Raw genomic sequence first — 14,680 nt, 5'->3', positions numbered from 1 at the left:
GAGTGCGGGGTGCGGGACTAACTGGATTGCTATTCGTAAGAGCTTATGCAGGCTCAATGGGCCAAATGACCCCCTTCTGTGCTGTATTATTATTTTAGTAGAAGAGATACCATAAGCGTTTATACACTTAGAGCATAATCTCAAGGTATAAGTGACAAGCTATAATTAAGCAACCAAAACAGCAGTCTTTTGGTTTTTCTTTAGACAGGCTAGCCAACTGATCTGATTGGTGTGTTGGGTTAAACTTATTAATTAACAATGGGTAAAATATTTATCCAATGACTAGCAACAGTAAAAAGGCAACTGACAGCGCAATCAGTTTATGACCAGCATTTACATTTTATTAGAATTATAATTACAAATGAATAGCATGTCAATCAGGAAATTAATACATTAATCAGCAACAGATAAACAAATTATCTAATCCTCATGTACAATAATGTTAACTTATCTATGTGAACACCCTGAAAATATTAAAAAGCACCTTATAAAAACACTCATATTTTCCGGTGAACACTGTACAAAATAATGCATTGACATTTTCCAATCTGTGACTTTTTAACGTAAATTTTGTGTTTATTATGGTGAGGAATATCTCTGCTGGGGAATAGAACATTTTTCTGTTCCCATGTGGAATAATATTGGATTGTTTTACTGCAACAGGCTCCCTGATGGGCTTATTTCTTCCGCGCAGATTTGTCATCAACTTGTCTACATAAATTTAAATCTTGTCAAATTACCCTCATAACAACATGATACTGAGGGCCAATGATTAAGTGCAGCATTTTATGAGCAAATTATTTGTTCCCTATTTTTTACTCAAGTCTATATCATCATTATTTTTTTCAGATTGAGAAGGAAGAACCCCTATCAGCTCACCAAAAAAATGCATTGGACAACTCATGATTTATGAATGAGATATGACTCCAAATTAACAGATCATAATAATTACATCATGTCCTAACACAGGTATAGAGCCATATAAGTAACAACAAGCCACAATTCTAATACACATCATAAGTTTAGCTTGCCTGATGAGATGATTATATAAATCTAACACTCACCCTTCGGGTAATATCTCAGCCATAGGGAGTAATTAAATAAATAATAAATAACACACAAATAACCAACATATACAGATATGGTGAGTGAAGAAAAATTACAGAACAGTGTAATATATTCAATGGTCATTGTGCAAAGAATCATTTGTATTACCATACCAAATGGATTGTGTTTTTTAATCTGTTTGCAGTAAGGGATTTGACCATTTTACCATTCAGTTTGTTATTCTAGAAATTACCATCTTCATTATTAGTAAATTAAATATTTCCTTCCAATAGTGTTCTAACCAACTAAATTGACAGTTTTTAGTTTTTAGGTCCGTTGAAGTTAGATTTCACAAAACCTAACCTATGATGCATCAATAAGTTGTGGCACTGAGAAACTTGGGCACTAATTTGCTCACAACTTACTGAAAATCACTGGACAGAGGCGTAGAATGAGGGAAAAATATATGGCATTATAATCCTGGGCCAGACACAGAGGCTAAGAAGCAGGCCAAGATGTAGGCTGTTTTCCTGCCTTCATAGAAGATGTTATATAGAGGGAAACCTAAAGGAGAGGACATGGAAATTAAAAAGAAAACTCTTAGTTTTGTTTTACTACTAGTATAGTGTTTGAAGTTATATTAAACATGTTTGACCATTACTGCAAACGATAAATTACCTCATCCCTTAGTGGATTTGTACTTTATGTACCAGTCACAGAGGCCACTAATAATGCATTCATACGAAAGAAACAGTGAACAAATTGTGCAAAACTGTAGCTATTTTTAATCTATTCTGGCAACATATCACTGATCTAACAAATTGTTTAATATCAATTTTAGGACCAGTCCTGTCTCCTTTAAGTGGAAGTGCTTCATTTTCAAATAGTCTATTGCCATCTTTTTGTCAAAGTGACAAATTTGTCATTAATATAACAGCCATAAAGGTACACTTCTTTGGACTTAATCCAGTGGTGGTTAACACATAACACAAGTATCTGCATCTTCACATGATGGATTGTGCAGTAAGCTTTGCAGCCTTGTCATTGACACTTGTCATTCAGAAAGATGGAAAAATTGTGTTAATTAGATTAAAGACAGTGAACTGAATTCTGTTCATAGAGGAAATTCACACATTTATAAATGGTACCAATTTGGTGGAACGTTGAAGATGCAAAAACAGTGATCTTGAAAATTATTGCCAATCCTTTCTTGCTTGTCTGTTCTTTGACCTAAAAAACTGTCAAAGACCTGTAATAAGAAATGTAAAACACAATTAGAGATAATTGACATGCTGCCCTACACTCTTAGAATCAAAGAATAAACCATATTTAAGTTTTATCAGAAACTGCTGTAGGTTGCAATGTAGTTATCTCACTGTTCCCAGCAGTAAAGTCTAATAATGGTTAATGATAAGTTAACCATTTCAGGTATCTCACCTCAGCACATGCTGCCATCACATTCATCCTTCAACTTGTAAGTTTCTGATGTTTTATCCTGATTTTCATTGCTGTCAAAAAGAAACAGCCTTAATTAGCATTAAAAATTGAAATTAGTTATTAGCCAATAAATTAAAAAATTAAATTTACTGTATATTTTCCCTTCTCTCCCAGCGTTGCTAACTGGGTACTGTTGTATTGTTATTGACTGCCAATTTTGAACTGTGAGCTTATACAGCAAGTTTTGCTGAACTATTTGACCATGCAGACCATCTCAGCCAGGTCAAATCCTGTGTCATGTCTATACATGATTGGTTACAGTGATTCTAACTGATTTTGTTTCTTTGTCTTTGCATGGTCCATCTCTACATTACTCCAGCTAAGATCTGTTAGCTCTGCACAGACTCAGTGACTGAAGCTGGCACCTTCTTGATTTATAAAGCTCGGTATACATTGCATGGTGTCATCTGCAACTGAGATATCAGAGAATGGTTTCACTGTAACATACAAAGCCAGTACATACTGTTTCAGTAATTATAATCCTAGCATCACTTACACGGAGTTTTTATAAAGCTACAGATCATGCAGAAGGGAATAACATTTATAAGTAGTCACATGGTATCTCACTTCTAAATAACATAATAAAAGATTAAAATTCTTACCTTAAAAGTGAAAACTTTTTTGCTTGTGCTAAAAGGGAAAGAAAATCAATTGATTTTATTTTCCCTGAAAAGGGAACATTCAAGTTAAAATGCCAGGTTCATTGTGCTACTGAGAACTGGACATTCAAACAAAATATTAACAAAACAAAGTACATGCAACACGGGATCAATCACTATTAAAATTGTTATAATTAGGGCAAATTACTTATTGCAGCATATGAGTGTAACAGGTCAGAGTGGCTCAAAAGTACCATTTTCATCATCTCTGAGATTCCTTATGTAAAGTGTGGCACTTGAACACCAAATTGCACCAAATACAGCAAATGTAGAAATTTGCACAAGTTGTCACAGGATGTTGTGCAGTGCCAGATCACTTGCCCTAGTTATAAATTCCATAGTAGAAAGAGACATTTAAATGTAGGTGGAGAATTTGTGTGACAAACAGAAAGAATTAATGTGATTTTGTATCATTCCAAACAGAAGCTGATTCCCTGAAGCAGCACTCTTAAGATGGGCTTTTTGAGAATTTGCAACTCTGTAGCCCCATGATTTTCTGCCTTATAAGTTAATTGGACAGAAAAATCAGTGCAGGAAGATGGAATATGTTACCAATGTACACACCCAACATAATTACTGAGCACATCCAACAAGAAAGGTTTAGGACAATGAACTAAAGTGGAGATCTTCTCCCAGAATGCCTGTATGTCAGTGTGCTGCTTCATTTTGCCAACTATCCTTAAGGACTTGCTCAGTGAGATGGCTAATTTAAGCCACATTATGGACAGTTTGGTATTGTGGACCATTCTCACAAATTGAATTCTAGAGAGAAAGAAGGCTTTCAGTTTATCCATTTTGGCTGGATTCAGACCCAGGACCCAGCGAGGAAAATGTGTCAAAGCATTGCCCACCCCTCCCCTATTTAGTTTGTTTATGTTTAATTTTGTTTTTGACCAACATGGTCTTTATTCTTCATAGTTTTTTATCTGAAGGCAGACTCCACCCTTATAGCAGGAAACCCTCAATGTTTATCAGTTCAACAATCTGAGCAAGAGGTGTTTGTGAGCACGTAGTCTGTTTTTCTAATAGCCTTCTCATTTTCAGATTGTTTGCAATAAGCCAGGTAAATGTTGGGATCATGCTTCATGGTAATATTAATGAGCATTAGTAACATCACAATTATGTGAAATATCCCTGTCTGCCATTTTAATAAAGGTGAAAATGAACTTGTTGATATGTTCTATTATTAGCAACACAGAATGATTTAAATCTTTATAGTTTTTACTCTTTATACTTTGTGACTTATTTAACTTGTTGTACTATTGTCCAGATTTCCCCATTGGATTCCCATGCCTGCCATCCATCATTATTTGCTTTTTTCATTCTGAGCATCAGAACTTTGTCTGAAGCAGACCTCTCCAACTTGACAGTCATTGTTGGCTGGAGATAACCTGAGAGGCGATATCTTTCCACAAGCTGTATCCCTTTAAAATTCTGTGCCATCTACCACTGCTCCTGTCCCACCCCATGCAATGAGATGGGCATACTACACACCTTCAAGCACTGGATCTAACAGTCCAGCTGAGAGCAATAGTTGCCAGAGACTTGTGTTGGAGGGAAATAAAGTTTAAATAATAATCCATATTGGGGTTCAAACTCAAGGAATCCAATGGGAAGCTAGTTCTTTCAGCTAGAGCTTGTGGGATTGACTAGGAACTGGTTTTATGGTCCAGTAACTATGATAGCAGATTAAGTGTATGTGTGTAGAGTTGTACCACTTTAAACATCTTAAGAGAACATGCCTTGAAGCCCAGCTAAACCATGACACATCATAAACTGCGAAAAGCCTTTTTGGTCAAACAAGAATAGCTGAAATCTGATCAAAAAGATATACAGAAAACTGTAAGAATAGAAAACAATTATCTGAGATATATTTACTTTTCTTTTTGAGCTGTCTCATTACCCAGGCCAGCAGTGTCATGGCAGAGATGCCAGCTGCAGCAGCAGTCGCTGTTAATACGGGTGAATAATTTTCAGGCAATGTTTGTGGAGTTGAATCTAGGAACAGACAAAAACATCAACTTTAAAGCCAATACAGGATATTTCAATAAATGCTATCATTCAACTTTAAAATAAAATTATTTCCAATATTTTACTAGTTCAAAGAGTGATAAATAAGAAGCTTTTAAACTCAAATAACATACATTCACAGGTTGGTATTGGTGAAGACCATGGGCAGAATTTTGCCCTCGTCGGGTAGGCTTGGCGGGGGTGAGCAGGAGTGGTTGGGAAGCCGACTGCCGCCCGCGATCGGAGCCCAACCGTGATTCCACGCTGGCTGGCCAATTAATGACCAGCCAGCATGAAACGCCTGCTGCAGCGCTCAGCACTGCCGGGGTAGGGGGTAGGAGGGTGAGTGGGGAACTTCGCGCATGCCCACAGGTGCATGCAGGAAATGCTTCCTGAGGTACAGAGCTGCCTCAGGGAGACAAAGATTTTGAACATTGAAAATAAAGAATTTAAAAATGTTTAAAACATGTCCCCTCTGTCACATGAGCAAGGACATGTCAGAAATTATTTTGAAAATTTTTTATTTATTTTTAAATCACTGAACGAAACCTCATCCCCCCAGTGGGTGAGGTTTCGCAAAAAATCCAAAGGCCGCTTTACCTTTTCACCTGCCCGCCAACCGCAAGGTTGGATGGGCAGCAAAGAATTTAATTCAGTTGGTATTTTAATGACCTTAATAAGCCTGTTATTTGTCAGTAGGTGCGCCCAACGCCATTGAGAGTCATTCTACGCTCGTTCAGGTCAGGCGCGTACTTGTCCAATGAGCAGAAAATTCTGCCCCATGTTCCAGATTCTTGACACTGAAGACTCACTGACATTTTCAATGAGAAATCTTCCACACAACCAAAGTCACAAGCTGAAAGGTAACTGAAGGTTCCAATCAGATGGGAGCAGTTCATGTTGCTATTTTTAGGAATCTTTGGGACACCACATTTCACAGTGGGAATGAAAGAGCAAGAGCTGAATGTAAACTATTGTTGTTTGTCAAACCATGCTAAGAAACATATATATACTTTTACATAATTTGAGATTAATGAAACATTTAAGCCAAAGATTGTAAAAGGGGATAATAAATGAAGGCAAAGCATATGCCCAATAACTCCACACTCTAGCTTCGTGGATCCTTTTAACACAAATTCTTCAACACAGCTAAAGTAGCAGATAGACTTGCAGGTGAAATCTCCAGCAGGGTGGAAACACATCATGCAGATTTGTTCTGGGAGCTTCAGTATTTTACATGGTATAACTGCAATAATATTATTCAAAAAGCTTTAATTCTGTCGATGTGACTCTTTGGAAGTCATATAAAGAACACATAATTGTAACAGAGAAAGTTTATTAATTGATCTCTCTTGGAGAGATGGGCTGTAAATAATATATGATAGATCAAGACCCATGCCTCTGAATGAATGTCTTGGCAATAAATTAGTGCATCATGGAGACATTAATTTGGAAATTGTAAAGAGATTCTTTTCAGATTTCTAAATAGATTAGCAACACAAGAAATTACAAGGGATGTTCTTAAAATACTTGTTCAACTGGTGCCACTGAAAATTACCTATGCAGGTTGGCATTGGTGCTGTCCATTGACCTGTAGCTTCACACTTGGTTCTGCTTGATCCATGCAATACAAATCCTTCTGGGCAGTTAAAGTCACATGTTGAGTTGTAACTGAATGGTACAATTGGTTTGGAGCAGGTTACAATAATCTCATCTTGATTCTCCAGTTTTTCACATTGTACAGCTGAAACATGCAAAAGAGAATTTGTTGAGTTGCAATGGATGATGCAAAGAAGCTCAGGCACATGCATTTCACAAGCCCATGTGTTAACCTCCATTGAAGTCTATTTTTGGAATTAACATTATGATCCCAGCAGGATTATCAGGATTTTAATTTGAATTATGCTGATTTCACGATTACTATACTAAGAACAAGCCTGAGACTCCACCTTCAATGTTGGGTTTTGTGTTTAGACTATCTTTATCTTTAGAACTCTTCTATTTGCCTCTACCTTCACAGCTGGGGATAGGCGCTGACCATTCTCCTGATGCTCCACACTCCACTCTGTCTGATCCTCGGAGCACAAACCCTTCAGCACAGCTGAAGTCACACGTTGAGTTGTAACTGAATGTTCCAGTAAGATGAGAACAGTTCATTTTCCCTTGTCCAGGAATCGCCAGATTTCCACATTTCACAACTGAAACAAACATCAAGCAATGTAAGTTCACATTTCTACATATAAAAGCTCTCACTCTGAACATGATTTATCTGAAATGTAATCTATTAAACTATTTCCAAGTTTCTACTCTACACCCTTGAAAAATGGGACTCCCAGCATCTCATGGGCTTTTAGCTGAAATGGAAAAGCAGGATTGAGAAAGTATGATCATTGGAAAAGGTGGGGTGAGAGTCTGGCATGGGTGATTATAGAAGGTGGGACATCTGCAAAGAACAGGCAGGTCGGAAGAGGACTAGAGGGTGGACAGCATCAGGAACTGGACAGAGGGAGGAATAACAGTAGTCCCAACATTACAGTGAGCAGAGAGATGCTTACATCCCCACGTGGATTGTGGCTAATCCTAGTTAGATGGATTCCTTAGTATAATTTCACACGCTACCTTCACAGCTGGGGATAGGTGCTGACCATTCTCCTGATGCTCCACACTCCAGTCTGTCTGATCCTCGGAGCACAAACCCTTCAGCACAGCTGAAGTCACAAGTTGAGTTGTAACGGAATGTTCCGGTAGGATGAGAGCAGTCCATTTTCCCTTGTCCAGGAATCACCAGACTTCCACATTTCACAACTGAAACAAACATAAAGCAATGCAAGTTCACATATGTAAATACGGAAGCTCCCACTAAACATAATTTATCTGAAATCTAGTCTATTGAACAATTCTTGTCTCTACTTTTTATCCCTTGACATCAGTTCACAGTCTACCTTCACAGTTGGGGATGGGCGCTGACCATTCTCCTGATGCTCCACACTCCAGTCTGTCTGGTCCTCTGAGCTCAAACCCTTCAGTGCAGCTGAAGTCACACGTTGAGTTGTAACTGAAATCTCCGATGGGATGAGAACATTTCTTGAATCCTTGTCCAGTAACCTCTAGTTCTCTGCATCTTACAACTAAAATGTAAATTATGAAATTGAATAGGAGCTTAAACACCCTGTCCTATAAATGTGCATCATATCTTTAACATTCTAATATCTGTTTCAGAATTTTCTCTTTTTTTTAGTGGTTATTGTTTGAGACTATACCTTCACAGCTGGGCGTCTTTGCTGTCCATATTCCTGTCGCATTGCACCAGAGACTCTGTGATCCCTGCAGTGTAAACCCTGCTGCACACTGGAAGTCACATGTGGAGTCAAAGCTGAAGTTTCCATTAGGATGGATGCAGTTCATAGTCGCTTGGTCAGGAACATTGAGAGTGGAACACTGTTCAACTGGATAGGAGGTATTGGAATGATGTGTTAGTTATTGTGTTATAATTTTCTTTTATATGTTTGTATAAAATCGCTTTATGAAATTAGAGCAACATTTAAGCCTTAAGAAGTAAAACTTGGGACTGATATTTGGAAATTATTTGTTGCAAAGAGTAGTCAATGTGTGGGATAGAATTACCAGATATGGTAGTGGAAAACAAAACTCAGAAATCATTTAAGGGCATTTATGTTGCAACAGTGCGGAAAGGGCATTAAGTACTTTCTGGTTGGATGTACTGCAATGTGCTGAAGGCTGTCATTCATTCATAGTGATGATGCAATCTTCACAATTTGTCTTATGACTGAATAATAGTTTAAATGTTTTCCTGATGTGTATTGAATATTTTGGAAATAATTTCCAATCTTTCTTGCATATTGTCATTGACTTTTCATATGAAGGAAGATCTTTCTTCAGTCTATGATGGTTCAGCTGATCTAAGCTATGACAACAGTAGAGACTTGAACATTGGGCCCTGGTTCTCATGAAATGTGCAGTGAAGGGTTGGAAGGGTGAATGATCAACCTGACTTACTCATAACTCATGGTCTCCTGCTGGAAACTGAGCATAGTGACCTTGTGTAAGGCAAGACCGTTCCACACCAGAGTTTTGGATTAACAAATGAAGAAGGATCACTCGGATGAAATGGTGGAGGCCTGGCAGTAGCCAGGTAACCATACCCAGTAATGAATTACCATTAAAATGAGAGGAGGAGAAAAAAATCCACAGGCAAAAAAAAACTGATAAAGTGAAACAGCTTGATAATTAGTAATTCAGATTACTAGTGAGTGGAGAAAGTTAATTCAGTATATACCTCAAATAATTGGTCATGTTATTTAATACAAGTCAGTTCATACTCTCTGTGAAGTTAACATGTCCTTACCATATTCACACTCTTGCCCATAGTATCCATCATTGCATATACATATGTAATTTCCAATATTCTCGACACATTCTCCATGACCATTGCATGAAATGGGAGTGCACGAAGCTAAAAAAAGGCAACATGACTCTGAAATCAATGCATATTAATAACCTTAACACACAAAGAAGAGCATGAATATAAACTCCTATTAGAGTCAATATAATGATGATATTGTCACAATGAACATTGTATTCAAATAATTCCATTTTATCATATTTAAATTTTAATTAAGTAATATCTTACCATGTGAAAATTACAAATTGGATTATTTTAATGTCTAATCTCATATTCAGAGATTAGTCATAAATCATCCTGTGTTATTTAGAGATGACACTTGAATAATGTACCAATATTGGATCAGGATAGCTTAAAGAACCAGTTTTGCAGTAATTCAGCATTTGTTTAAAATCTTTAAATGTGATTCTGAGATTAACATGATTGTAATGATAACCCAGGGCACTCATTAAAATAATCTTTGGTCAATTCTTCTTACCTACGTAACACAAAGGTCTTTTCTTCTTCTTACAGTTGATATCGTTCCACTTCCCTGTATCGCTGGCCCTTTTTATGTACATTTCTACACAGTCTTCATTTCCATCTGCTCCTACATTATTAGGTTCATTATGAGCCCAGTTCTCTGCTTCTTTGGTTAGAGATTTATTAGTACCAACCCAGGTCCACATGTCATTGATTTTCCTTATTCCAATCCAATAGTAATATTGTGCATGAGGTAGATACTCATTCAAATACTCAATTTCTCTTGCATTCTGGATTGCAACTAGATCTGTATAATGATCTTGACAGTAACGTCTTGCATTGTCCCAGGCCATATTTTCATTAATATATTTATAGGTCCAGCCATGGATTCTTCTTAGAAGTGTTAGTTCTGTAAAGAAAAGATGAATGAGTACTCTTCCCACTGTTTGAATCAATTTGCTTCCTTACTTACATGTTTTGTTTTGTACCAAATATTGTGTTTATTATCTTTTGGGGATTTGCTGGGAAATGGAACACATTTGCGCTTCTGGTTCTAATGTCAGCATCATGCATTCCCAAGTCTGTTTAGAAGCAAAGGAAAGCTGCTTCAATTTTACCCCAACTCTAGAGATCTGTGCCAGTCTGCGCCTGTGGCACTTCTAAGTTAGATAGATATCAGTGCCAATTAGTGCAGAATTAAATCAGTTTGGTGCATACACATCAGAAGCTGGGCCTTTAAAGCCATCAGACAGAGGAGTTTGATTTTGTCATAGTGTTATTCTCCCTGGCCTAGTAATCCAGAGACCCAGGGTAATGCTCTGGGACCTGGGTTTGAATCTTGCTATGGCAAATTTGAATTTCAATAAAAAAACTGAAATTAAAAGTCTAATGATGATCATGTGACCATTGTCATTTGTTGTAAAAACCCATCTGGTTCACTAATGTCCTTACCTGGCCTGGCCTACATGTGACTCCAGAACCACAGCAATGTGGCTGACTCTTAAATGCTCTCTGAACAATGGCAAATAGGGGTGGGCAATAAATGTTGGTCTAGCCAGTGGTGCCCACATTCCATGAATAAAAAAAAGGAAGATTTTGAGGTTTCAGAGGTGAAAGGCCAGTGTCTAACTTGCTAAACTATCAAGTTCAGATACATTTCTTTTTTGCTAGTTCTTTTAGTCTTTCAAGGATATTAGTCGCAACCCAATAGAGTGCATATAAAAATGGAATATGATAGAAATCACCCATATTGTTAATAAGCAGCCTTATTGCAGCTTTTATTTTATGTTACTTATATCTTACCAAGAATAATGATGGTGAAGAACCACAGTTGACTTCTACTCTTCAAAACCAATAGGGATTGTTGGTTTACCTTGTTTGTCATTTTGCTGTAAACCAACAGAGAACAAGCTATGATTAATCATTTTCAAGTAGAATGGATCCTGTATATCAAAACCAAGATAAATATGTAATATTTAAGGAATACTTTTCATTGTACTATTTTACTTTAAAATAAGCAACCAATTATAGCCTGATTATAGCATTCATTCTTCATGTATGTTAAAAACATGAGATTTGAAATTATGCTATGCAATGTTTGTATTTCACTGGCTAACAGCTCCCTTAAAATACCAAAGGGAATTTCATGCAAGCATGTTAAGCACTTAATACTGTGATGCTGAAATTATAATTATCCATGTACCATAAAAGTAACAGCTTAATTTAATCATTCCAACTCATAGCACAGCCAGCTTTGGACTGGAACGATCCTCTCCCTTGATGGGTGATTATTGGTTTATTCCCTATAAAGACTAACACTGAACAGGAGTATGACTGTTATACCCTTCCTGTGAAGAATAACAATTGGTAGCAAAGTGCAAAGCGAAATGTAACAAGTTTCTAAGTACACCAAGAGTTTTTAAGTTTTTTAAACTTGAGCAGAGATCTGATTTCTCCACTAAAATTTAACTAGTCTGTGGCTATTGGTGAGCGGAGTTGGCACACATGCATAGACCTCCAGTTTCCCTTGAGTCAACCACTGACACATAGCTGACAGTTGAGACTACTGGTTGCACATGTCTCTAAGGAGATACTAGTCTGCTGTTAAGTCAGTATCTGTGCTGGGACTGTGACTTAACTAAGAAGATTCATATCAATAACTAGCATCTGTAACATGAACATCATTGAGGTTTGGGTGGAATAGATGCTCAGGAATACCAAAATTTACTTATGTTACAAACCTGTTCCTTGTAGCTGGATATGTGGCTAGTGTTCATATGTACATATTACTAACAACCCCTTGAAATCAGTTGTAACCATTACATGATTAATAATGATACAAGTGTCAATTATGTTAAAGGAAAATAGTTATCGTTGGAGGAAGGATTTACCAACACTATTTTGTTAAAATTTTCAGAGTAGAAATATGTGGGAAAATGAACCTTAAGCTTCTACTGAAAAATAGCCAAAATAACAATTGGATTTAGTACTGGAATTTAGAACAATTTTGCCCTCAGTTTTACATGACTGATTACCATCAGAGCCTAGTGTAGCAGATTTGGAGTTAGCTGGTTTGTACCAACCTGTACATTGTAGTGTGATATCACCCTCCCCCTCCCCCTGGCCTTAGCAAAGGCAGCAATATCTGACCTGTATGACATGAACATCACTTACCTTAATAATAATTACCCTAGAAATTTGATTTACTGTCTTTTTTATTGCTTGCTTTTCTCCTGAAGAAAATAGTTTTGTTTCAATTAAATAAAAAAGTCTCCTTTTCTAACTTACTGATATCTGAAACTGACACCACAGCATTAAATAAAAGTTAACCCAAGGACCACCAATTTGCAAGACATCACATATTGTTGTACCATGTTGTACCCATTATTACATTTTCTTTGGGCTACAAGTGTGCCTAACTTTTATAGGGAGAAAAACTGGAGGATAGATTGGAAACATTTTAAATAGATTTAGAATTGAGTCTGATAATTTTGCCTAAACAGTACAAATTTTGCATCAAAGCTTATTACAATTTTAAGTCTGAACATTTTGATTGTAGTGCTATCTGACTTACTGATAAATTCCATTAAAGGGCACTGATGACCATTTTACTGTAGTAAGCCATAAAGTTAGCCATTTTTCTTCCTTCCTTTAATTCCCCTTAGCTATTCTTATTTGGGGCAGAGGTTAGGCTTCATTTGGCTTCAACACATCGGGCTCAGGAGGGGCCAAATCCACCAGAATTCCCAGGCTTGGACAGTACATTGTCTCTTCATTGTCTCTTCATCCAAAGATCATACAATCTGACCATCACTGTAGTGCCCTCATCATTGAATAGCCTATTTAGGATCACATGTGAAGTGTGACCATTTGGGCAAAATACTAGAAGACCCATTGAAACACACTTCAGGAGATGAAGGAAGTTAAAGGGAGGAGAAAAGAGCTTTTCCCTTTCAAATAAAATAAAATAAAATTTGATAAAAACCATTTGAAAATATTGCATGAAGTAAGCACACCAGTCTTTACTTTTGTTCTGTCTTACCTTAACAAATTTGGGTTCAGGTCACTGCTGTTGATTCTAGTACTCTACAAGTGCACAGTTGAAAGTCGAATAAATGTTGAATGAAGGTTTCTGGTAGTCTATCTGCACAAGAAAGGAGCAATGCCTCAAAAGGTTATCTTTGCAGACTGACACTTTCACTGCAGCTGCTAGCTAAATTTATATCCTCATTCATGCAAACAATTACACAACTTCCTGGCCTTCCCAGAAAATTCCCTGTGACGATGACTGATTAGAATAAAATAGACGGAACTCCACTCTTGAATACCCCAAGGCACAATGATGGACATCAAAGATTTAACCTGTTGCCTGTTATGAAATAAGTATAACCATCGTTTTTTACATCTTTTCTTATCTATGATTTTCACATTTTCCGTGCTACTTTTCAACAAAACTAGAAATTTGATAAAAGATGTAGCACATCCAAATATATTGTCATTGAGCTGAATGCTAAAAAGGGGAATTTACTTTCTAACAGATGTCATGTATGATAACAACAGAGATGCCAGACTCTGCCTCAGTGCATCTCGGCTACCAAGCTTTCTTTTTTTTGGTCAACTTCATATTTGAGCCTCTCCAATCAGGTTTCCATCCCTGCCACAACACTGAAAGTACTCTAATCAAAGTCACAAATGCCATCCTCTGTGACATTGTGCACAAATGCTCCTCATTCTTCTCAAGCTGTCTTTAGTCTTTAATGTGTTTGACCAATCATTCTCTTCCAACACATCTTCCGTGTGGTCCAGCTAAGTTGAAGTGCTTCATTTGGTTCAACACTTATCTACCAGTCATAACTAGAGAATCTGCTGCAATGACCTTTCTTCCCAAACCCGCATCAATACCAATCGAGTCTCGCTATCTTTTACCCTCCTCCTGTCAACCCCATTTCTCACCTACATGTTCCTCCTATCGAGATCACTCAAAAACACAACTCAAGTTTCACATGTACTCTGACATCACTCATAACCACATCTCACGGCCTACTCAAGAACTTCTGTGTTGTCACACACCTTGTCTAACACA

At 37.1% G+C, this 14,680-nt stretch overlaps 1 protein-coding gene across 2 annotated transcripts; it reads right to left on the bottom strand.

Moving 5' to 3' along the window:
- Positions 1–319: 319 nt before the first annotated feature.
- LOC121289015 (L-selectin-like) lies at positions 320–13,805 on the bottom strand. Of its 2 annotated transcripts, XM_041207898.1 has the most exons (13): positions 13,640–13,805; positions 11,401–11,486; positions 10,115–10,507; positions 9,580–9,687; positions 8,474–8,659; positions 8,156–8,341; positions 7,833–8,018; positions 7,226–7,411; positions 6,772–6,957; positions 5,082–5,201; positions 3,147–3,174; positions 2,485–2,555; positions 320–2,296 (listed from the first exon to the last, which is right to left on the bottom strand). In XM_041207898.1, the coding sequence occupies exons 2-12, from the start codon at positions 11,480–11,482 to the stop codon at positions 2,486–2,488; spliced, it is 1,731 nt and encodes a 576-aa protein (XP_041063832.1). In that variant the 5' UTR covers positions 11,483–11,486; positions 13,640–13,805; the 3' UTR covers positions 320–2,296; position 2,485. The 2 variants fall into 2 exon arrangements, with proteins under 2 accessions (XP_041063832.1, XP_041063833.1); XM_041207899.1 differs by lacking the exon at positions 7,226–7,411 and having other exon boundaries at positions 13,640–13,799.
- Between the last annotated feature and the right edge of the window lie 875 nt (positions 13,806–14,680).

This window comes from Carcharodon carcharias, chromosome 16, assembly GCF_017639515.1.
Source record: "Carcharodon carcharias isolate sCarCar2 chromosome 16, sCarCar2.pri, whole genome shotgun sequence".
Classification (NCBI taxonomy): domain Eukaryota; kingdom Metazoa; phylum Chordata; class Chondrichthyes; order Lamniformes; family Lamnidae; genus Carcharodon; species Carcharodon carcharias.
This window is presented reverse-complemented; position numbering and strand designations above follow the sequence as displayed.

Excerpts from the sequence above, each read along its gene's own strand:
- LOC121289015 (XM_041207898.1), bottom strand. The coding sequence starts at position 11,482 with ATGACAAACAAGGTAAACCAACAATCCCTATTGGTTTTGAAGAGTAGA. Across the intron at positions 8,660-9,579 it reads TGGGCAAGAGTGTGAATATG|TTGAACAGTGTTCCACTCTC; the intron begins GTAAGGACATGT and ends CCTCCTATCCAG. Across the intron at positions 8,342-8,473 it reads AAAGACGCCCAGCTGTGAAG|TTGTAAGATGCAGAGAACTA; the intron begins GTATAGTCTCAA and ends TTTACATTTTAG.